Genomic DNA, 22,546 nt, shown 5'->3' with positions numbered 1-22,546 from the left:
TGGTGTAGTTTATTTTGGCTAATGTCCATAACTCCCAATCAATCAGTCTTTGGAGATGTTAGTGTTTTCTAATATTTTCCTTTGACTGTGTTGACTTTTGCATATACACAATGTTCCTTATTTCTTATATGGCAATACTTCTGCCATAAGTTTATTACCCTCCCCTGTTTCCTCCAGATCCCTATAGCACGTGCAAATGGCTTATGATGTACATGCTACATATATACCTTGTATTCATTCAGAAAATGTCTACATCACTTTTTCCTATGAATAAACCAGAGAACAGTCCAACACTCCACTGTGCAAAGAGTTTATCTCTCTCCAGATCAGCAAACTTTACACATAACAAGAGTCCATTTTGTAATGCTGAGCATGGCCCCATATACTGTTCAGTCAACAGCCAAGCAAGATCATCTGAAGATATGAATAACCTGAAAATCTGAAGATTTAGTGTTCCGACAACATGTTGGCCAACATTCAAAAACACTAACAAAACAGTATAAAATAAGCAACACTGGAATAAGAGTTCAGACGACAAAAATATAAAGAAAAAGTTACATGTTCGAAAAACAGAGAAAAAAAATAGGGCAGGACAAGTAGGATAAGGAGAAAAAAAGGAAGGCATCTCCAGGGTGCAAGAATGATAGCTGTCTATTAGAGGACAGAGGATATACACTATGTGCACAATTGTTAAGCAACTTGTATTCCTTAGGATTAATTTCCTTGGTGAGCAAATATAATGCTCTTGCTGAAACAAAAATTTAAATAAACCTCTATCCTAAATGTTAAAAAATGGGAAATTAAGTTTTGGGTTCCTTAAGGGAATAAATGAGTGTGCACAATTATTAGGCAACTATTAGTGTGCACAATTATTATACAAATAAAGAAAAAACTTTTTTATCTCTTATCTTTAGTTAATTTTAAGAATAAGTACAGTATAACATCAATGAACTCAGTGACCAGACAACCAGTGATCATCCCTCTGGGATTAATAAAGTTATTTGAATCTTGAATCTTGAATCTTGAATCCTCAGTAACCATACAACATGGACACCCTACTTTTCAATAACTGCCAGGAGCTTTCTATTCAAGGATATCAGTTTCTTGATCTGATGGTGATCAGAACTTCCCTTCCCTAAGAAGGCCGCACAAGTTCTCGATAGGGTTCAAGTTACTGTAGGTATGTAAGGGTCTGGCAGAAGCTGTCATGGCAGAATATTGTCAGAAGTACTTGGATGCATGACCTGGAGCACTGTCCTGCATAAAAATCACACCAAACTAAATGATGCAAAACTTCTTCCTGTACCACTATTTGAAGGAAGTTTCTTCTAGAAACAGACAGAAGATTTTGGAGCTGGTTTCAAGTCCACCATCAACCTGAAAATGTTCAAAAAGCTTATCCTTAATAATATAGTAGAAGCCCATAAGAGTATTTGTGCTCGTCCACCTGGTCCACAGGGTCATTCTCAGTTCATCTGTCCATAAAACCTTCGAAAAAATCTGTCTTCAGATATTTCTTGGCCCATTCTACATGTTTCAACTTGTGAGTCTTATTCAGTTGTGGGGGTTGGTACAGGTTTCCTTACCATGGACATGTCTCTGAGTACCAAACACCTTGTGCTTCTCGACACTCCGGCTGGGTTGCACCTCAGGAACATGGTGTCACTGGAGGATAATGGGTTCCTGGTAGCATCATGTTTAATTCTTCCCAAGGGTTTTGCAGGCAATGTATGTATTTTCTTCTCCACACATTCTTTGTGGTGAAAGTTGACTACTGTATATGCAACAAAACTTTTGACTGTCCGGTGATCCCGCCACAATAGTTTAGCTATTTCTAGAATGTGTAGAACATTTTTCGACTTTTCAGTGTTGGTTAAATCTCTTTTTTTTTGGCCGATTATGCCTGAGGTGAAGACGCTGTCTAATAATTATGCACAACTTCATATTGGGTGTTAATAACTTCAGGCTATACCCTAAAACATCTAAGAATGCTTAAATCCAAACAGCACAACAGGAAATTGAGTTGCATTGAAATTACAATAAGGTCAGAATACTCACTGACTTACTCACTCACTTATCATCTATTATTCAGAGTGACTTACGCCCTTATTCAGAGTGACTTACATTTGTATTTCATTATACATGTGAGCAGTTGAGGGTTAAGAGTCTTGCTCAAGGGCCCAACAGGAACAGCTTGGCAGTCATGGGATTTGAACCTTTGACCTTCCGAGTCTGGGAGCTAATCCAGATCTCAGAGAATACTCACTTGGCTAAAAATTGTGCATGCAGTGTCCTGGGGGAGAAGCCGGTAGTGTGCGGGGAGGTAGCCTCGGAAGCAGGGATGCCGTATGATTAAACAAGGTGGTCGGGAGAGCTGGTTTGGTGGTTGGTTTGGAGCTGGACTCTCTCAAGGAAGTGGTGGAGAAGAGGACACTTAAAAAAACACGGTCCATCATGGCCAACTCCGACCGCCCACCGTACATAGTTTTCTGGGTGTTGGTGTAATACTATTTGCACTGTTGTCACTTTGCCACATAAAAAATTGCACATCATGTACTGCAATTATCTTTCTTTCTTTCTTTCTTTTTTTACCAAAAAATTGTGGTTTATACGCTTTATTTATATGCTTCTTATCATGTAGTTTTTGCTCTTAGCATTGCACTAGTAACTTCTGGTCAGTTCTCACATTATCCTGTGTATACTGACTACTAGATCACATCTATTATTTGTCTTTTTGTTATTGTCTCTATTGCTGCTGGATATCTGGAATTTCCTTCAGGATTAATAAAGTATCTATCTATCTATCTATCTATCTATCTATCTATCTATCTAATATAAACTATTAGATATATTAGGAATATTTTAATCTTAAAAGGAAACTTATAATTGTCATAATAATGGCAGCATACTGTATTTTGGTGGATACATTCTACTGTAGCCTAAATATGCCTGCCTGTTTACTTCTTGTGTGTAGTTTTTCTACACGTGAGCCACTTTTACACTCCAGTCCGATTGGTGGCGGTAGTGCGCTACAATCTGTTCGCCACCCACCATTACAACTAGTAACCTGGTCGTAGAAGAAGCGCTACCACTGTGGATGTTTACATCATGTCTTTTCGCCTTGGCGACGGTAACCAGGGCATCACTAATGCGTCTCCGAAAAACTGTTTCTACTGAGACCAAACTAAACATTCATCACTTAACAAAGTCAATGTATTAGCATAATTTCATTTCGACCAGATATGCAGCTAAAGCATTTGAAGACGCTTCTCCCTCCACAGGTAAAATGATTAAAGTAATAAATAATAAATTGTAGCGGTTTAGCGCGATGTAACGCTACACACGCGAGTAACGGTAGCGCATGTAAAAAGCTAAAGAGACGGAAACAGAGGAGAAATTTTCTGTACCTTCGGCTCTAAAGGCACGTATTATGGTTATCGTGATTAGATAACTGTTCCTAAAGCATCTGCACGGGAGAATATCACTGCATTCGGCTTACACTGGGAAACGGGAAGTCGGAGCTCAGAGTGACTCTGAAATAATAAAAATAAGAGATATCTGTATGTTTGCTGATTTAACGTTAGTTCTTGTGTAAATAGAGTGAAAGCCATTTAAAAGGTAAAGAAGCGTTTTATGTTGATCCTGAGAGCCGCCATGTTTAAATGACGTCACTAGCTGAACTTGGAGTTCCAGAGTAGGAATTCCAAGCTTTTAATCAAAATAGTCAGCTTAACAATTATAGTGAATTTAACCAGCTCTACGGTCTTCCAAATGAGTTTTCAATAGTTCCAGAGGGATCATCTCCCTTTTTAAAGGTTTTGATTACAGCAGTCACTATTTATTGTTGGATTTAATGGAGACAGTCACTGGGAAAGCTTGTTTTTTAGGACTATTCAGAAACCAAAATAAGATTATTTGTTCTTTGTTTTAACAAGATATTGTAAACTCTTCTTGCTGTCTCGTATTGGTCTGGCTTTGTGGGTGATAAAGATTGGAACAAGGTTTGGCCACTTCTACACAAGTCTTTTTAACAAATAACTTCAGAGAGATCTCAGTTTTAATGCTGAACTAATCAATACTCACAAAGACACAAGAAGGACATTGATATAAACTGCACATTTCGCAAAGATTCTAGAGAAACTTTGGTACACCTGTTTTGGTCCTGCCCACATCTGAAACAGTTATGGAGGAAATTATCATGTTTTATTATTGATAACATTTACCCTCCATTTACACTAGAGTGAAAAAAATGTTTTGTTGCCACTGGAAGGAACGATTGCTCTGAGAGATTAATTTACTTGATTAACTTGATTTTGATCAAATTCTATATTCATAAATCAGAAGTTGTGTATCCAGTGATGTAAACTTTAAAGCACTTTTTGTAAGTCGCTCTGGATAAGAGCATCTTCCAAATGCCTAAATGTAAATGTAAATGTTAGTTGTAAATAAACTGCCAATTTTTTTTTTAGTTAAATGTTAATTTTATACATTATGTTATAGTTGTTATGGCCGGGGAAAAAAAAATATTTATACAGTATGTTAAATCTGTAGCAGATTGCACTAATTAAAAAACTGTGAAACCGTATAACTTGTGTAAACTTTACAATGTTTATATATGAATCAAATCTTTTCCCTTTCTCATATATTTTTTATCTCCCTGGCTTATTGATATGTTGTATGCACAAGAGTTCTTTTAATTGTTGTATACTGTAATTTCTTCTTGCTTTAAAAATAAAAAAGAAAGGAAAAAGAATGTAGGAATTCCAAGCAGGCATTCTCTTTTATTTATTTTGGTTGTTGGTTGGGAATTATGACTTATATCTTCTGGTCAAGTTTTGTAACGCACCAGGTGGCAGTACAAGGCTGCCTGCACAGTCACAGGGAGCACCGACCTTTATAAGTCAGTGTGCCAAAAGAAACAAATACAAAAAACAAATCACGTGTGATTTGAATGTGCACTGTGTTGCGGCCAAGTTAGTCCACAGGCTGCTGACTTAGAAGCAGAAGGAACAGCGTGTCGATGTCTGCCAGGAACTCTGTCAACGTGCCGTGGATGATGCGTCCTTCATGTTGAAGATCATTACCAGTGACAAAACTTGGGTGTATGGATACGAACAGTCTTCACAGTGGAAGAGCCCATTATCCTCAAAAGTGCACTGTTATCATCTTTTTTGACATTTACAGCATTGTGCATCAAGACTTCGTTTCCAGGGTCCAGACTGTCAATAGCAAATTCTACTGCCAGGTTTTAAGGCATCTGAGGAAGGAAATATTTAGAAAACACAAAGCTTGTATTGAAACGTTTTTGTATCCCCTTGTACAGCGTATTAATTGGATTTATTCTTGTACAGGATGGAGCTGCGAAGGTTACATGCATGGCCTGGGCTCCGAACAACGCAAAGTTTGCCGTCTGCACTGTCGATAGAGTGGTTTTGTTGTATGATGAACAGGGTGAGAGAAGGGACAAGTTTTCTACAAAGCCTGCTGACTCTAAAGTAAGTCAGATGTTTGGGAGCTATACTTGAGCCCCCCTTGTTTCTTCATATTTTGCTTACAAAGAGCCAGACCTTCTTATATTTTACTGCAGTCTTGAGAAATATTTCTCCAGGCTTCCTGAAGAACTTTTTGTTTCTCATTTTTAGTCCAGTCCCTGTACTTGAGCAGTTTTAGAGGAATGTTTTTTGTTTGTTAAGCCACACAATGACCTATGAATTATTCAATCATAAATAAATCATCTAACATAAGCCATGCACCAGTGAGAAAGAAGATGATGACAGATGATCAGGCCAGTGATAACTATAGTAATAATACTGAATGCTGAGTGGTTGAAACAAATGAGAGGGGGTTTGATTTAATCTACATAATTTAATTTAATATAAAGAAATGATGGCTTGAAAAGACTTTTGCAAAGACTTAACAGTGTTCTAATAACGGTCTGTGTTCAGAGCACACAATCACAATATTTCTTTTTAAGGTTTTTAAATTGGTTTTATTGATATAATCTTTTACTGACAAATTTAATTATTTCATGATTCGTGTTTGACCAGCAGCCATGAAATAAATAAATAAACATCAATGCAGAATACCTTCAAATATTTATGTGTAATTTATTAATATTAATTTATTAATACGTTTACAGTAATTATTTCATTGTAATATTTATCGATTACTTAATATTGTCACACTCCACTGCCCCATATACCTTGGGTGAATTAAAACAGTTGTTTCATAATTAGCAAAACCAAATTTCTTCAGTGTACCGCAAAAAACAAATTAATTAATCTTGTCCCTAAAAAACACTTATTTTGTGCACTGTTTTATTTCAGTACGGGAAGAAAAACTACGTGGTCAAAGCCATGGCATTTTCCCCAGATTCCACGAAAATCGCTTTGGCTCAGACTGACAATATTGTGTTTGTGTACAAAATCGGAGCAGAATGGTAAGTCGTTAATTCAGTTAATAAGGATCAGAATTGAGATGATTGACAATATTTAAGAAGTTTTGTAAGCTTACGATTTCTACGTGTGACAGGGGAGACAAGAAAGTGATTTGCAACAAATTTGTGCAGACAGTAAGTTATCTTCAGTATTTATTATTTATAGAATCAAAATGCATGCTATAATTAGCTATTAGAGCCTAATATTGTTTTATTGTTGTTATTATTATGATTATTGTTATTATTGTTATTGTTATTGTTACTATTATTATCTAGAGTGCTGTGACATGTCTACTATGGCCAGCAGAAAATTCTATTGTTTTTGGAATAGCAGAGGGAAAAGTAAGTGATGGTTTACGTGCTGAGTTTGTTTGTTTTTATTCGTTCTTCTGAATAATATGGTTACACTACAACTTTTATGCTAACGCAGATCCGAGTGGCCAACACAAAAAACAACAAATCATCCAGTATCTACGGAACAGAATCCTATGTCGTTTCCTTAACTTCAAAGTGAGGATTAAAAAAAAAAGATACATATATACATTCTTTAAACGTACTGCATTTTGTTCCTCAAATATGATATTTGTTTTTCAGTGTCTCTGGGAAAGGGATTCTCTCAGGCCACGCGGACGGGACTGTTGTGCGCTACTTCTTTGACGATGAAGGCTCAGGCGAGTCTCAGGTAATATACAGTAAATGTTAGTTGTGCATGTAATAAGTATTAATAAGATTCAACAAAATACTAAGATAATACAATTATTGCACTGTTATACTCACCCCATCATCATTAAAATGATTTTCAGGGTAAATTGCTGACTCATCCATGCCCACCGTACGCTCTGGCCTGGGGAAGCAGCAGCATTATTGTGGCTGGCTGTGATAAGAAGATTGTAGCTTATGGGAAGGAGGGACACATCCTGCAGACGTTTGACTACAGCCGGGACCGCTTGGAGAAGGAGTTCACAGTCGCAGCGACAAGCCCAAGTGGCCAGTCAGTGGTGCTGGGTAGTTTTGATAGGTCAGTATGGCGTTCTAAAGACAGTATATACAGTACACTGGCCATCATTCCATAAATAAATATTAACTTGTTCCAGTGTGCTGTACTTTCAGTTTGAGACGAAGCAATTTCTGCAATGTGCTTATTGATATTCTATCAGATTAAGAGTTTTTAACTGGACCCCTCGGAGAGGTGCTTGGGATGAAGCCCCTCCTAAAGAAATTCCAAATCTGTATACCATCACAGCTCTGTCCTGGAAAAAAGACGGCTCGCGGCTCTGTGTGGTGCGTATCAGATACATACCAGTAAAAAATAAAAAATAATAATAATTCCTAAAGAGAGTTATATATTGTTTTGTTCTAACCTTTCCATTATTATAGTGCATTTTATCTCTAGTCAAAATATTAAAAGACATTTCCAAAAATTTAAGCTGTTTTTCCCAAAGTGTGGCCCCAAGTGAGCTTTGAAGGTACTGCAAGTGGGCTGCAACATTTACAATAAACAAATTATTCATTTAATTTTCACAATTATTGGCACCCGCTTTGATGATTAGTAAAAAGGGTTTCATCCATTTTCACCAAAAATTGTGACGCAGCTTTGAAATACCAACCATTGATTAAAATTCCAATTTGAGAAGAAAAAAAAAATTATTTAGAAAAAAAAGATTCCTTTCATTAAGGAATAATTTCATTTAACAAAATACATATGTGTGAGAATTATTGACACTTCTGGAAAGTTTAGCGACTTTAGCATGTTTCCCATTTAAAATGTTTGGGTTAATTCGAGGAATTCTGCACTTATAAACAATAAGACATCATTTGTCCCAAGGGGTAATGATAGAAAACAGTGATATCTTAATGTCTAGCTGGGTGGATCGTCCTGTGCTTAGTCTCAAGCCAAGTGATTTATTTATTTATTTTTAATTTCAATGGATTGGTGTCTGACCTTTAGGGCACACTGTGTGGGGGAGTCGAGCAGTTTGACTGTTGCCTTCGCAGGAGCATTTACAAGAACAAGTTTGAGATGACTTATGTCGGCTTGAGCCAGGTAAGGTTTTTATTTTCTTGATGCAGTTCAGGGTTAATCTGATAGTCATTAAATATTTTACAGTATTATGCAGTATCAAAATTTCTTTTGAAAAATAGAGAATTGTTTCTACATAGTGTAACAAACCTAATCAAACTATAACTTTTCACCAGCACAAGTTGCAGCCCAGTGTTCCAGTGTTGCAGCTGTTTTGTATCTTTGAGCCTGTTCTGCTTACTATTGCCAGTGGAAGGTTGCCAGATCCTAATCAACCTCTTCTCGTTTTCTGTGATACAGGTGATTGTGAAGAACCTTTCCACAGGCACACGAGTGGTTCTCAAGTCTCATTATGGCTACGAGTTTGATGAGGTAAAAATCATGGGGAAGGATCGCTTCCTGGTGGCCCACACCTCAGACACCCTTCTGCTGGGAGATCTGGTCTCCAATAAACTGAGCGAGGTAGGAGAATGTCTCAAATTACACAGTCTCAGCCTCTACATATATCCACAATATACACTGCCCTGCCATTTGGATTTAAATAAGCACACAGTGTCCACATAATGTGATGAAATTTTACAGGATTGGGACTGAGCAGCTGTGTAGCTGAAAGAAAGTATCTTGTTAGTGACACTAATCAGAAAAAAGGCTTTAGGTTGCTAGGAAGTAGATTGGACTTTAGAGCATTGGTGGGCGACCTGGGAGAATGGGGCAAAAGGCACAGTACACCCTAGATGGGGTGACATTCCATTGCAAGCCACACACACAACTTATCGCACAATATGGGCAATTTGAAAACACCACTCTGTCTTTGATTATTTGAGATGTATTTGATCCCCCAGATATGGAGGTGCAAGGCAACCGTGCTTACTACAAAGCAACAAAATCCTTTGTTGTCAAGAATCTTGGGAGGCTGAGAAAAATAATTTGTCAGAATGTATGCAAGTTGTGTTTTGCACTTAAACTGATGTTTTTTAAACCTTCATATTGAAAGTATTGAAACAACTATACTATTTTGGGGTTTTGTAAAACACCTTTTGTTTTGAACTCCTCTATTTTTACAGTGATCAAAGATATTGGAACATGCATTTGGCAGGTGCTTCTTGTTATCTAGGTGTGCACTGTTACACTGATTGTTTAAACAGTTGATAGCACTGAATGTAAACTGTTGGTTTGAGGCCTCACCAAATTGGTTTTAAGGATAAACCAACATGAAGGCTAGAGAGTTGTATGTGGCAGAAAAGCAAGCCATTTTGAAAACCTGAGAGAAGGCGAAACAGGGAAAATCGATTGGAGTCATTACACAAGTTTTAGGCATATCAAGGACAACAATTTGGAATGTCCTGAGAAGGAAAGAACCCTAACAATGTACTAACAATTAGACAAACAGCCCACACCTCACCTACACTCTCCATTTGGAAGAGTAAGGTTTTAAAGAACTGAAAATCCTGTTGTTGTGCGAAGTATATGGACTCCCAATTATCTCTTAAAGAAGTCCTGGTATGTTTAAGGTTATGCAGTCTAACAAAGCTCCAGGTTCTGATGGTTTTCCAATCTAAATAAATAAAAAGAAATTGAGGAAATGGCACCATTATTTCTTCAGTGTGTTTAGTTCTACAAGCCTGTAGTCTGGTGGTGAGCAGACTCTTGCCAGCTTGATAGAGTTATTGCAAGCAAGGATATTTAATTTAAAACTATCTATTCCCACACCTTTTTGTCACATAAAATTGAACGAAAGGTGCCATAGTACTTTAGGAAAACAATATTAGGAAATGACAAGTTTGATCTGTAAACTCATGTGCATCTTTTGACCTCAAAAGCAAAAGTCTTTGTTGTTCCGATACTTTTGAAGCAGGCTGCATTTACAGCATTTACATAATGAGTGTGTGTGTAATGTAACCCTGTCTATAACCCTGTCTCATGCATCCTTTTGCAGGTGGTGTGGCAGGGCTCTGGAGGGAATGAGAAGTTCTTCTTTGAAAATGAAACTGTATGTACCTGATTTCGACGATATCATTAAGTTTGGAATGTTTAAGTTCTAAATGTTTTGTAGCGTCATGTACAAAAAGTATTATTTCCTATGTGTTTTGACAAATATACAAATAATAGTCAAAATGTTACCTTCTTTTCAAAAAATTTAAATAACAGGTTACGTCTGTAGGAGAATCATGATAGGGTTTTGTGTAGAACGTTATAAACACCCAGGTGTTTGTTTTTGGAGCAGGTATGCATGATCTTCAACGCAGGAGAACTGTCTTTGGTGGAGTACGGCAAAAACGAAATCTTAGGATCTGTTCGCACTGAATTTATGAATCCCCACCTTATCAGGTAAACTGAGCTATATTTGATATTATGTTGTTTAATACAGGTAAATTAGCTATGTTCAACATACTTTATGCAGCGCGTCCTGTTACACTTAGTCAAATATTAAGTGGACCAGAAGAAGATATTATTGTGTGAATAACTAAATAACAGAAACAACTCTTAAATTACCATACTGTTCTGTTTTTCTGTTTGAAGTCTACAGCAAGCACATAAGAATTAGTCTTGCTGCTGTTCCAGTATTTTTAGAGAGAACTGTTTAAACTGTAAAACCCATGTGATGTCATTCTTTAACATTTTGATTATTGTATAAACGAAGAGTAAAAATACATATCAGTCACATTGAGGTTTGGAGGTACAGTAACTGAGGCTTGTCACAAATCAGATATAAGCACTGTGGTTTACTGCTTAACTAAAGAGCATTGGATGAAAACTACAATTTGTGTGTGTGTGTGTGTGTGTGTGTGTGTGTGTGTGTGTGTGTGTGTGTAGCGTCCGTCTTAATGAAAGGAGGCAAAGAGGGGTGGATGATAACAAGAAGTTGGCCTATCTAATCGACATCAAAACCATAGCCATAGGTAAGTCACAGTAATGGACGCACTCCTTATTCATATTTTATTTGTCATATTATTTCTTGATCATGCTGAACAGTTTATTTGGGATTTAGCAGATTTCATAGTATAAGCTCTAAAGTGCTATGGACGACCCCCCCCCCCGTTTAAAATCATTAAAGTCATGCCACAATCTAAAGAAATTCAAGAACAGATGAGAAACAAATTAATGTCATGTATCAGTCTGGAAAGAGTTACAAAGCCATTTCTACGGTTTTGGGACTCCAGCAAAGGGGGCAATTAAAGCACTGTAATTAATTCAAAGTCAGTTATAATACTTCACAGTAAACAGTCTTGAGTGTTTCTCCTTGTTTAGTGGACTTGGCTCTTGGTTATAACATCGGGACTGTTAGTCATGACTTAAGGATTGACTGGCTGGAGTTAAACGAGACGGGTCGCAAGCTGCTTTTCCGAGACAAGAAATTACGGGTACACAATATTTTTGCAACACATTTATTTAAAGTATTAATTACGAGTTAATTACCTGAAGGTTACATTGAGGTTTACTGAAAAAATCAAAAAAGTCATTTGTGGTTGTAAGAGCTTTATTCTATCTTTTGCACTTATCTGTTCCTTGTGGATTCTCTCTGTTTTTCTCTGTTCAGCTGAACCTGTATGATATCGAGAGCGGACTGAAAACCACAGTACTGAGCTTCTGCTCCTACGTGCAGTGGGTTCCAGGCAGTGATGTGGTGGTTGCTCAGAACCGCAGCAACCTGTGTGTGTGGTACAACATCGATAGTCCAGAGAAAGTCACCATGCTCCCTTTGAAAGTAAGTAGGAAGCTTTTTTTTAAGTTATGTGAAAAGTTTACATACAACCAGCATAAGGACAACATAATTTTTCATATTACCAACATTACCATTTACAACTTTGTGTTATTTCAATAAGCAATTATGCTTTATTTCCATATAAGAGGTAATTTTAACAAATTTAAAAAAGCGAGAATCTCACCTTAAAGAGCTGAGCTGCATAGCCATGCCATGGATGTTTCTTTGTCAGGTGCTGGTCTGTCTGTTGCACTTTGGCGGTCCTATTTCCTTATTCTCAGTAATGGATTTGCGCTGGCTCTTAAAGTTGTCAGCATTCGCCTCCCGCTGTTTTGGTTACTTCTCCTACATGATATTCGCTTTTTTTGAAGGTTTAACCTAAGCACCTCTGGTCATGCATGTCTCAGTGATAGCCTTCAAGCAAAGCTGGCATTTCAGGACACATTTCATATGTCCTGTTTAAGGAAAGCTACATTTTCGTAGACTCTCCTTCACTTTCATGGCTATAAAACACTTGAATGTCTTTTTCAGGGGGATATTGTTGATTTGGAAAGGGCAAACGGCAAAACCGAGGTGATTGTGCTGGAAGGGGTAAACACGGTCTCCTATACGTTGGATGAAGGACTGATAGAGTTTGGAACAGCCATTGATGATGGAGATTTTTTCAGGTACAGTATGAGCTGCCCAATACAGTACATGTTTCTGTAATATCAAGAAAAGGAAGAAAAATCATGTCAGTATTATGCTTTGCTGCTAAAGGTTTTCTATATTACAGAGGTAGATTTGGAGCCTCCATAGTGATTACAGTCAACAAGAGCAATTTTTCCTTACCTCTTAAACTTTATCTAATATAGCCCAGCTTTTAAGTTTAAGTAAATTCTGTCTATTCCTATTTTCGTTCATGTCTGTGTACACGGCCCTAGAGCTACAGCATTCCTGGAAACACTAGAAATGTGTGCTGAGACTGAAGCCATGTGGAAGACGCTGAGCAAGCTGTCTCTGGAGGCACAGCAGCTACACATTGCAGAAAGGTGAGCCTTTAACGTTCTAAATGTAGCCATAGTGTTTCATTTTCTCCCAATAATTTGATCTGTCAATCAGAGAGGAAACCTCATAAGAAAATAAGGTAGGTTACCCATGTTCAATATTTCATCCTACTGAGAGTTGTATTTAGTAGTTGTCCTGAAGCAATAATCAACCATTATAATAATAAACAACTGTAACTGTGGCTGAAAAAGCACTGAAGGCATTCAGAGGTAAAAAGCTTTGTTTAATGTACAGTATACTGTATGAGATATGAAGGAGAGAGATAGAGAAGACAAGCAAGAGCTGAATATCAAGGCATCCATTAAGACAGCTGTTTTCAATTCGACTCCTGGAGAAACCCCTGCATGTTTTAGTGTTTTTCAGATTTAACTAATCAGCTAATTAACAGCGTAATTTACAACTTAGTGCAATGCACAGGCTATTAAACCTCCAACTTCCACAAAAAAGTCTTGCAAGAAAACATCCGAAACATGGTATAATGGCTATGAAAGGCTTTTTTTTTTTTTTAACCTTTATTTAACCAGGCAAGACAGATTTACAACAGTGGCCTGGCAAAGGCTGAGCCTTTTGGGGGAAGTAGGGGAACTCATAAAAATAAAGCATTTTAAGAAATATAAAGGCTAATTGACTAGCATTAGTTTTAGGAAGCAAACATCTGATATGGTTACAGCTGTTCTCGTGACTTAGTTCTGCATTTCTCTTTATTAAGATCTGTTTTAGAGTCTTAACACCAGGTGTGATCTGGTGTGATCAATTAATTTTTATTTGTAAAATACTTTTAACAAACAAAACAGCTTTACACAATCAAAAGAATTATTTAAGTTTGTATGAAATGAATTAAACACAGAGTTTGCTGCAAACACATTTAGATATATTAGATTTTTGTGATTCTCTTTTTTCCTGCACATGAAAAGACTTTTCTAGATTTGTATTGTACTCCTGTTTTTTTTTTTTTTTTTTAATAAAATTGTGTTTTAATTAAAACATTTTCAACTAAATGACTAAAGTCCTGAGTATTCAGTAATTTTTTTATACTAAATATTAAAATATTGGTTGTAGCCCTAGAGTAATATCTATTCAGTAGCAGTTTTAATAGGTGATGTTATGGTTATTAAAGATTTCGATGGTTGGTAAAAAATGCTGTTTTGATGTCACATAGTAGGTCAGTGCTCCCACTAAACACTTTGTATTTTTTGCATTAGGTGCTTTGCAGCTTTGGGGAACGTCTCCAAAGCACGATTCCTGAACAAGACCAATAAAATTGCTGATTCTGTTTTAAAGGAACCTGTATGTATACAAACTACAATGTATTATTTTCAAAGTCTTTGTATATGATGAAATTTGATATTTTACAAAATTCTTCAATGAATATTAATATTTGTACTTTGTAACACATTGGTTTAAGTGCTGTGCAGCTGGCATGCTACTGCTAAGTAAGTGATTGTGATGTTAGTCTGAGTTGTGTGTGTATTGTTGTTCGTGGTCTGCAGGGAGGTGATGGCAAGGAACACTATCAAGTGAAAGCGCGGCTAGCAATGCTAGATAAGAACTATAAACTCTCTGAGATGTACTACTTGGAACAGGTCATTTTTATAGATTTAAATTTTTTAACTATGGTATTAAATAGGAGTCCAAAGTGGGGTGTTTATATAAAAATAAATGCTGATAATATTATATTATGATATTGCTGTGCTTGGCAGAATGCAGTCAGTGAGGTAATGGAAATGTACCAGGAGCTACAAATGTGGGACAACTACATTGCAATAGCAGAGGCCAAGGTAACTAGTAGTTTCTTCAGAAATTTGTCGTAGACTGGCAAAATAAATGTCACACCTTCAACAGTGGTTGATTTTACTGCCTTTGTGTGTTCTGCTGTTCTGAAAGCCGCCTTGTATCTTGTTTGCTATTCTGAAAGCCTCATGTACTGTAGCTTCTGCTCGCTATAGACTTCAATGTAGAGTATGCACGTATCTTACAGGGTCACCCAGACTTGGACAACTTGCGACGCAGCTACTCCGCCTGGCTGATAGAGACCAAACAGAATGAGAAAGCAGGGGAAATGAAGGAAAGCGAGGGCGATTATGTAGGAGCAGTTAACTTTTACCTTAAGGCCGGACTTCCAGCCAAAGCTGCCTGGCTGGCCATGAACAGGGACGAGCTCTTGTCCAGCAGTATCGTCACCCGCATTACCTCTGCTCTCATTAAAGAAGAGTTTTATGAGCGGGTGAGTCACACTTCAGTGTACCATAGTGTTTTAAGTTTTGGATTAGAAGCCCTACCAGCTGGCTAACAATACATCAAAGGATGAAAAATGTATGATAAATTAATAAATCAAAGTGACTAAACAAATAAATAATTAAAAGCAAAGCTTTTTACTGTGCTAATTACTTCATTAATATAGCACAAAAAAAATTAGATTTTAATTTGGGAGCTTTTAATACAGGAACCCTGGTTTTTGTTAAAAAATTACTTGGACACTAAAAATTACTTGGACACTGTCTTGGATTGGTGGATTTTCAACTTAACTAATAATTTTTGTTTAATTTTTATTAGTAATTTTTATTAGTGGTACGTCTACTAGGACAATTACCTATCATGCAAAGAAAAAAAAATAGAGCTCTAGAAAAAAATAAGAGACCACTGGAAAATAATCAGTTTTTAAAGATTTTTTGATTTTATTTTATTTTTTGTATTAGTGCGATGAACAGTTTTGTAAACAAATTGTGTTAATGCATTGGCTAAATAACAGTAAGAAAATTAAGTTTTTGGTGAAATAACCGCGATTTGCAATTTGGCATATGCTCTCCACTAGTTTTTCACTGTTGGGTAACTTTATACCACTCTTTTTGCAAAAAAACAACTTTTTTTATTACCCGTTTCTCACTGGTTCATGTCTTAAGATGTTTTTTTGTGCTTAAATGATTCATATGTCACTGTGTGGCTTTTAACAAAGAAAAAACATTCCTCTGAGACTAGTCATGTAGAGGGACTGGTCTGAAAACAAGAGCTGAAAACTTGCCAGAAGTGAGAGCCAAAAAGTCTTTTAGGAAGCCTGGAGAAATATTTCTAAATACGTCACGTTTGTTTAGACATTTTTTCGTTTTACATTTCTAATCCCTATTTGGTGATGACGACGACGATGGCGACGATGATGACGATGATGACGATGATAATAATGATAATAATGTAAAACTGGGTTGACTTGGGGTGGTGTATTCTAATATCTGTATTTTTTTTTCTTCTCAGGCAGGTGACCTTTTCAGGAGGATAAGTAATAACCAGCGTGCTCTAGATAGTTACTGCAAAGGCAACGCTTTCAAAAAGGGTGAGCAAATGTTTATGTAGGTCACACTGTAAATGGATTCATTACAGATGGAATATAAGCAAAAGATATTCGCACAACACATGTATTGTTGACTCCTGCAGCTGTGGAGCTTGCACGCGTGGCATTTCCTTCTGAAGTGGTGAAGCTAGAGGAGGCCTGGGGTGACTATCTAATCCAGCAAAAAAGAATGGATGCTGCAGTCAATCATTACATTGAGGCTGGGTAAGAGTGAATTGATAGCAATGATACTGAAAGTATGTACCAGAGTCTCAGCAACAATGTCAGTGGTCTCTCCTGAGTGTTTTCCTCTGTGTTGACATGCCTGATTGAACATACAGTATGTAGAATCATTAGGAAGAAGGTATGGTCAAATCATTATCCATCATTAAACTGGAACTAATAGGGTCTTTGTGGCTGATATGCATCATTTAATTTTTTTGTAATGCTTCCTTATTAGCCCAGGAAGCTGGATAACAGTGATGATGCATCTATGCATGAAAATATTAGCTTTATTCTCTTTATCTACTTTGCCTGGTAAATATGAAGTCACACACTGGACATTCTTTGGATTTAGTTCTAGTGTGAACTTCTAGTGTGCTCATAACACCGCCTTGTACGTGCATGATGGTGCATCACTTTATGTTCTTTCCTTCTTACCCTGATTCGCCCATTGCTTTGGAATAGGGTCAGAATGCACTCATCAGACCAACTTTCTCCATTGCTCCAAAATGCAATTATGTATGTTCCCAACAAACTGAAGCCTTTTTTCTAATGAGTTTCTCTAACAAGTGAAACCATCCTATGGCCACACAGCTGTTTAGTCTTAATTGCATCACAATGTTCTCATCGCAATGTATATATGGAAATGCTGTTGCTTTCACTATTAAACATAGCTCTGATCTCTACTGGTCTTTTTTTTCTATCATGTATCTTAGCCAACTGTTTTTTCTGACTGTTTTTTTAACTTCTGGGAAGTTGGGAGTTAAGCGCTATCCTTGCAGGTTGTATTGGAAAGCATGCTGTATGGTAATATTTAAAGGAAAGTCTGTTGCTGATGCTGGAATATTAACAGTTTCAGAAAGCAAGCATTTTCTGTTTATATAGAATATGAGAAGAAGGATTAATACCACACTTGTGTATAAAAATACAAGTGGCCCTTATGCAAAAAAGACCGCTGTATCTCCAGGGGTGGAGACTGTGTAATACTACAAATCTCTTTGAGTTACCACTTGCACATACCATTAAATATGTTGACTGAAACATTTTATAGGTATAAACCTTTTGCTTGCATTTTCACCTACACTTAATATTTTTCTGATGAAGGTGTGGTTCCAAAGCAGTCGAAGCAGCGATTGGGGCACGTCAGTGGAAGAAAGCTCTGCACATCGTAGAGTTACAAGAGGACAAATCCTCAGCCAAATACTATTTAAAGATCGCCCAACACTATGCCTCTTTGCAGGAATATGAGGTAGGAGATCACGGATGGCATAATAAGCATAAAGTTCAAGACAGATGCTTTGACATGATTGCATTCTTTTTAGTATAGTGGTTAGTATTCCTCTACTTCATTTTGCTCATTTTAATCTAGGCTAATATTAAAAGTGTAATTATTCTTTATTACTATTCTTAGCTCGCTGCATGATAAGAGATAGAAAAATACCGTAGTTGCCTTTGTTCAACAAACAATCAGAATCAGAATTTCTGCATAACTTTCTGAGATACAGAGGCTTTAAAAGGGGCCCCACATTTACTGTAAAAATTAGTGCTACTTTCACAAAGTTCAATAAGTTTCAAGTTGCTTTTGAACCCGTGGTGCTGGATGTGGTTTAGATAAATTGGCATGGAAAATATTTAAAATATATATGCCCCTATATACTTATGTAATGTAATGTAATGTAATACAATTATATAAACTCTCTGCTGTAGCAGATTGTGACTGCTTTTCCCTCATGTTTCCAGGTAGCGGAACGCCTGTTTGTGAAGGGAGGCCATATCAAAGATGCTATAGACATGTATGCTGAGGTGGGGAGATGGGAGCAAGCACACAAGGTAAGAGTACGGGTGTGTTTGTGAAGATTATTTCAAACACAAGCTGAAACAGGCCAGCAGAAAACCAAAAGTGCAACAATGTCTGAATGTTACTTTTACTTGTTCTGTGTGTGAAGCTGGTTTCTATCTAAACTGCCCTTCTTTTAAATCCAGCTTGCTGTGACATGCATGACCGAGGATGAAGTGTCTGCTCTCTACATCAATCGAGCTGTTGAGCTAGAGAAGGAGGAGAAGTATAAAGAAGCTGAACGGTACACTCACTAAAAAAAAATAAAAAAAATGTACATTTTTGGGTTGAAGTGTTCTTCATGGTTTTCTTTCATGGTAAATGAAGAATTTTAATTGAGGTTTCATAATGTGGGAACAAAGCTTTCAGTGTTTGTTTAACAAAGCTAACATATATATTATATATATTATATATTTTTCATTAAAATCTGATTTATTTTTTATTCCTTTTAATACATATTACTGCAGTATCACTTAAAAAGTTTATCATCCAGCTAAGATTTTTGCTTTTGCCCCAGGTACTGAATGATGCCACTGCTGAGTCGCTGTGTTTAACTCTTTTTAACCTGAAAGTGTTGGAAATGCTCATTTTTAGGATAACGATTCTAGACGATCAAATCCTTTTTTAGGCTGTTTTGCACTGTTGGTGAGCCTGATATGGCAATCACCATGTACAAGAAGAAAAAGCTCTACGATGACATGATTCGTCTTGTTGCCAAACACCACAAAGAACTCCTAAAGGAGACTCATATTCACTTAGCCAAGGTAAGATTATTAAGGAATAATTCAGTTTTTTTAACATAATGTTAGTCTGGCTTCCTATTTAAGGTATTATTTTACTTAAACTGGTTTACTTTTAATCTTTTCAGGAGTTGGAAGTTGAAGGAAGATTCCAGGAGGCTGAGCATCACTACATTCAGGGTCAGGATTGGAAAGCAGCAGTCAACATGTATGGCACAAATGAGATGTGGGAGGAAGCATATAGGGTGTGTGATTTTATTTGCAAACTCTTATCCATAATAGCATACGAGTAAAGCAGAATACCAGAGCAGGACACATGGAGATCCACAACTTAACATAAAGGAGTGGAACTAAGCGCTAATACATTACAAGCACACGTCTCAAGGTGTCACTGAAACGACACATTCCTTTAGGCCAATGTAGGTGTGTACTGATATACACCTTTCTGCCTGCGGAGGATAATTGGTTAGGAAAAAAACGTGTTATGATTTTATAGTTACACTCATGGTTGTTAGTTCCCATTCTCACTTATGTTATAGCAGCTCTAAACAGAAAATTGCAGCTATAAACATGCTTTCTGTATGTCACATACCCAATTATCATTATAAAGATGTATTAATTTTGTAATTAGTATTATGTTGCCTGCAAGATGAGAAAATAATTGCCTTTTTTAATCTTAACATTGATGTGTGCATGGCAGGTGTCAAAGAGTCACGGGACAGTCAGCGCCTACAAGCAAGTGGTCTACCTGTGGGCCCGAAATCTAGGAGGAGAGACAGCTGTTAAACTTCTTACCAAGTTTGGCCTTCTGGAGGATGCCATCGATTTTGCAGCTGAAAATCGGTAAGAAGCTTTAGTGGATTTACTATCACTTTACTATCACTATGTAAAACACTTTTTAATGTCACTTGTAAATTTCTATATAACATGGTTATGTAGGCAGAAGTTCTATTTTGACAATATTATATAGCAGATTTGATTGTGTATTTTTGTTTACAGTGCAATTTTTTTCCCTAACCATACAATTGTAAATCTGAAAGCTTCCATGTTAATGCATGTTCAGTTCACAACCCTGCTCAAATTCTGCTTCCCAGTTCATTTGACTTTGCCTTTGAACTGGCCCGACTGTCATCAAAACAGAAGATCCCAGAAATCCATCTGAAGAATGCCATGTTTCTGGAAGATGAGGTAGTGTTGTACCTTTCTCCCGATGATTACGTAGTTGCCAAAAACCATATAGCTGTGGTGTGTAATTACATTTCGTTATATTGGTATAGCATCTTGAGTAATATTAATGTTTCTTTTCCAAGGGTAAATTTAGCGAAGCTGAGACAGAGTTCATCAAAGCAGGAAGGCCGAAAGAGGCAGTTTTGATGTGAGTGACCTTCCTAGCTTTCAGTCTTTGAATGCTTAAATTAAATTCTTAGATTTACACATACATACAGTACTGCTAAAAAGTATTGAGCCTCAGTTTTTTATATTTCCAAAATAAAAGAGACAGTAAATGCAATGATTTATTGCAACACGAGCAAACATATATGGGAATACACTATGCAACACAAAAGTCTAATGAGCTTTAAAGTCATTAAAGTTATTAAAGTCATTAAAGTCTTTAAAGTGTATTACCACTGTTATTCCTCAACACAACCTAAATCTTTTAGGCAAGCTTTTTCATCATTTCTTTCTATTATCTTTATTACTGGATTTGCTTTCTCACTTTATTCTCAAGCTTTTGTGACAGTTCTGTGGATGACCATCCCCACATATTAAAACACCAGTTTATGGATAAAACATTTCCAGGCACTGCACTGAACATTTAGCTTCAGACATACTGCAAGTGCATTTTGCGGTCGCATTAAGTTGCACTTCACACGGTACACAGAGTGCACTTCTGGCATCATATGTGCCTGCTTGTGGTTTTGTACATTTCTCTTGCCTGTAATAAAGATCATCATCATCATGTGTGCAGGTACCTGCATATACAGGATTGGAATGCAGCCCAGGGTGTGGCTGAGGCTCATGACCCAGACAGTGTGGCTGATGTGCTGGTAGAGCAGGCCAAGTACTGCCTTGAGCAAAAAGACTTCCAAAAAGCAGAAGCATTTCTTCTCCGAGCACAGAGACCTGAGCTCGCCATCAAATATTACAGAGTAAGTCTTTTACCTTCCATAAAAGCATGGATTGTAAACATCCGAAGTAAGTGACTGAACACATAGCATCAGTTACGTCAGACCATTTATGGACAGTTGGTTCTTATTCAGTTTCTTATTTTTATTATTATTCTTAGTCTGATAACAAATACCTTTTATGTTATGTCAATTATTTTAATGCCAGTGGCAATAAAAAGGAAACCAAGAACATCTGGAAATATAAAAGCATACAGTAGATCTCGAATAAAAATAAATTGTTTAGGGTTAAAATTAGGGCTGCAACTAACGATTATTTTAATATTCGATTAATCTGTCGTGTTGTCGCGTTCACTCCGTTCCGCACTTAACTACGTTTTTTTTTTTTTTTTTTTAATAATCATATGTCTGTGCGTCGCGCGACACAACGCATCGATTATAAAATTCTTAAAGATGAATGAATAAGTTGCCACCGCTTTTAGTAATCATTTTTTATTCGTTGTTGCAGCCCTAGTTAAAATCAGAATCTTCTGGCTGTATTCCTAAAAATAAATGAATCATCCTGCACTAATACTATTTATATGGAATTGTAATTTATTTGTCTATTTGTTTTGTTTCAGGAGGCTGGCATGTGGAGTGATGCTATGCTCATCTGTAAAGAGTACATCCCCAATAAGCTGAGCATTCTTCAAGAGGAATATGAAAAAGAGATTGCAAAAAATGGCAGTCGGTAAAAAAAAAAAAATTCATTAATTTCTTTATTTATTAATCAGATTTGTAGACTGTAGATTTCACACTATAGACATATTTTGATGACATAGAAGGATAGTGGTGCCAGGCCTCAGAAATTAGACTGGATTAGACTGGATACTGTACTGAACAGTTTGATTGTTGTTCAAAGATGGATGACAGGCCATCTTTAAGCCCGCTTACACAAATGTCCCACGTTCAGTTTTCACAAAAGTGCACAATCTTGGTAATAATTTTGCAGTATACTGTACACTGATACTCTTTTACAGTAGCTGAAGTGGACCTAAGTTATATAGAGGTCAGAGTTTGCAGATATATAATTTGCTCTATATAATTTAGGTCC

The 22,546-nt window shown here is 36.8% G+C and overlaps 1 protein-coding gene across 1 annotated transcript in view; it reads left to right on the top strand.

Moving 5' to 3' along the window:
- The first annotated feature begins 3,089 nt into the window (after positions 1-3,089).
- ift172 (intraflagellar transport 172) overlaps positions 3,090-22,546 on the top strand; it is a 30,851-nt gene continuing 11,394 nt past the window's right edge. Inside the window, exons 1-34 of the mRNA XM_053489737.1 lie at positions 3,090-3,281; positions 5,352-5,495; positions 6,327-6,439; positions 6,532-6,571; positions 6,713-6,778; positions 6,867-6,946; positions 7,031-7,118; positions 7,240-7,454; positions 7,594-7,717; positions 8,385-8,480; positions 8,757-8,918; positions 10,393-10,446; positions 10,681-10,784; positions 11,271-11,356; positions 11,706-11,818; positions 11,995-12,162; positions 12,691-12,827; positions 13,083-13,190; positions 14,409-14,493; positions 14,697-14,789; positions 14,907-14,984; positions 15,185-15,430; positions 16,453-16,531; positions 16,633-16,753; positions 17,855-17,999; positions 18,491-18,580; positions 18,734-18,831; positions 19,216-19,351; positions 19,456-19,572; positions 20,028-20,170; positions 20,422-20,515; positions 20,638-20,702; positions 21,297-21,477; positions 22,074-22,183. Of these exons, the coding sequence (XP_053345712.1) occupies positions 3,243-3,281; positions 5,352-5,495; positions 6,327-6,439; positions 6,532-6,571; positions 6,713-6,778; positions 6,867-6,946; positions 7,031-7,118; positions 7,240-7,454; positions 7,594-7,717; positions 8,385-8,480; positions 8,757-8,918; positions 10,393-10,446; positions 10,681-10,784; positions 11,271-11,356; positions 11,706-11,818; positions 11,995-12,162; positions 12,691-12,827; positions 13,083-13,190; positions 14,409-14,493; positions 14,697-14,789; positions 14,907-14,984; positions 15,185-15,430; positions 16,453-16,531; positions 16,633-16,753; positions 17,855-17,999; positions 18,491-18,580; positions 18,734-18,831; positions 19,216-19,351; positions 19,456-19,572; positions 20,028-20,170; positions 20,422-20,515; positions 20,638-20,702; positions 21,297-21,477; positions 22,074-22,183 (3,818 nt within the window). The 5' untranslated portion in view covers positions 3,090-3,242. The remainder of the gene's footprint in view (positions 3,282-5,351; positions 5,496-6,326; positions 6,440-6,531; positions 6,572-6,712; positions 6,779-6,866; positions 6,947-7,030; positions 7,119-7,239; positions 7,455-7,593; positions 7,718-8,384; positions 8,481-8,756; positions 8,919-10,392; positions 10,447-10,680; positions 10,785-11,270; positions 11,357-11,705; positions 11,819-11,994; positions 12,163-12,690; positions 12,828-13,082; positions 13,191-14,408; positions 14,494-14,696; positions 14,790-14,906; positions 14,985-15,184; positions 15,431-16,452; positions 16,532-16,632; positions 16,754-17,854; positions 18,000-18,490; positions 18,581-18,733; positions 18,832-19,215; positions 19,352-19,455; positions 19,573-20,027; positions 20,171-20,421; positions 20,516-20,637; positions 20,703-21,296; positions 21,478-22,073; positions 22,184-22,546) is intronic.

Source organism: Clarias gariepinus, chromosome 2 (assembly GCF_024256425.1).
Source record: "Clarias gariepinus isolate MV-2021 ecotype Netherlands chromosome 2, CGAR_prim_01v2, whole genome shotgun sequence".
NCBI classification, from domain to species: Eukaryota; Metazoa; Chordata; class Actinopteri; order Siluriformes; family Clariidae; genus Clarias; species Clarias gariepinus.
The sequence above is the reverse complement of the archived record's forward strand: the minus strand, read 5'-3'. Positions and strand labels throughout refer to the sequence as shown.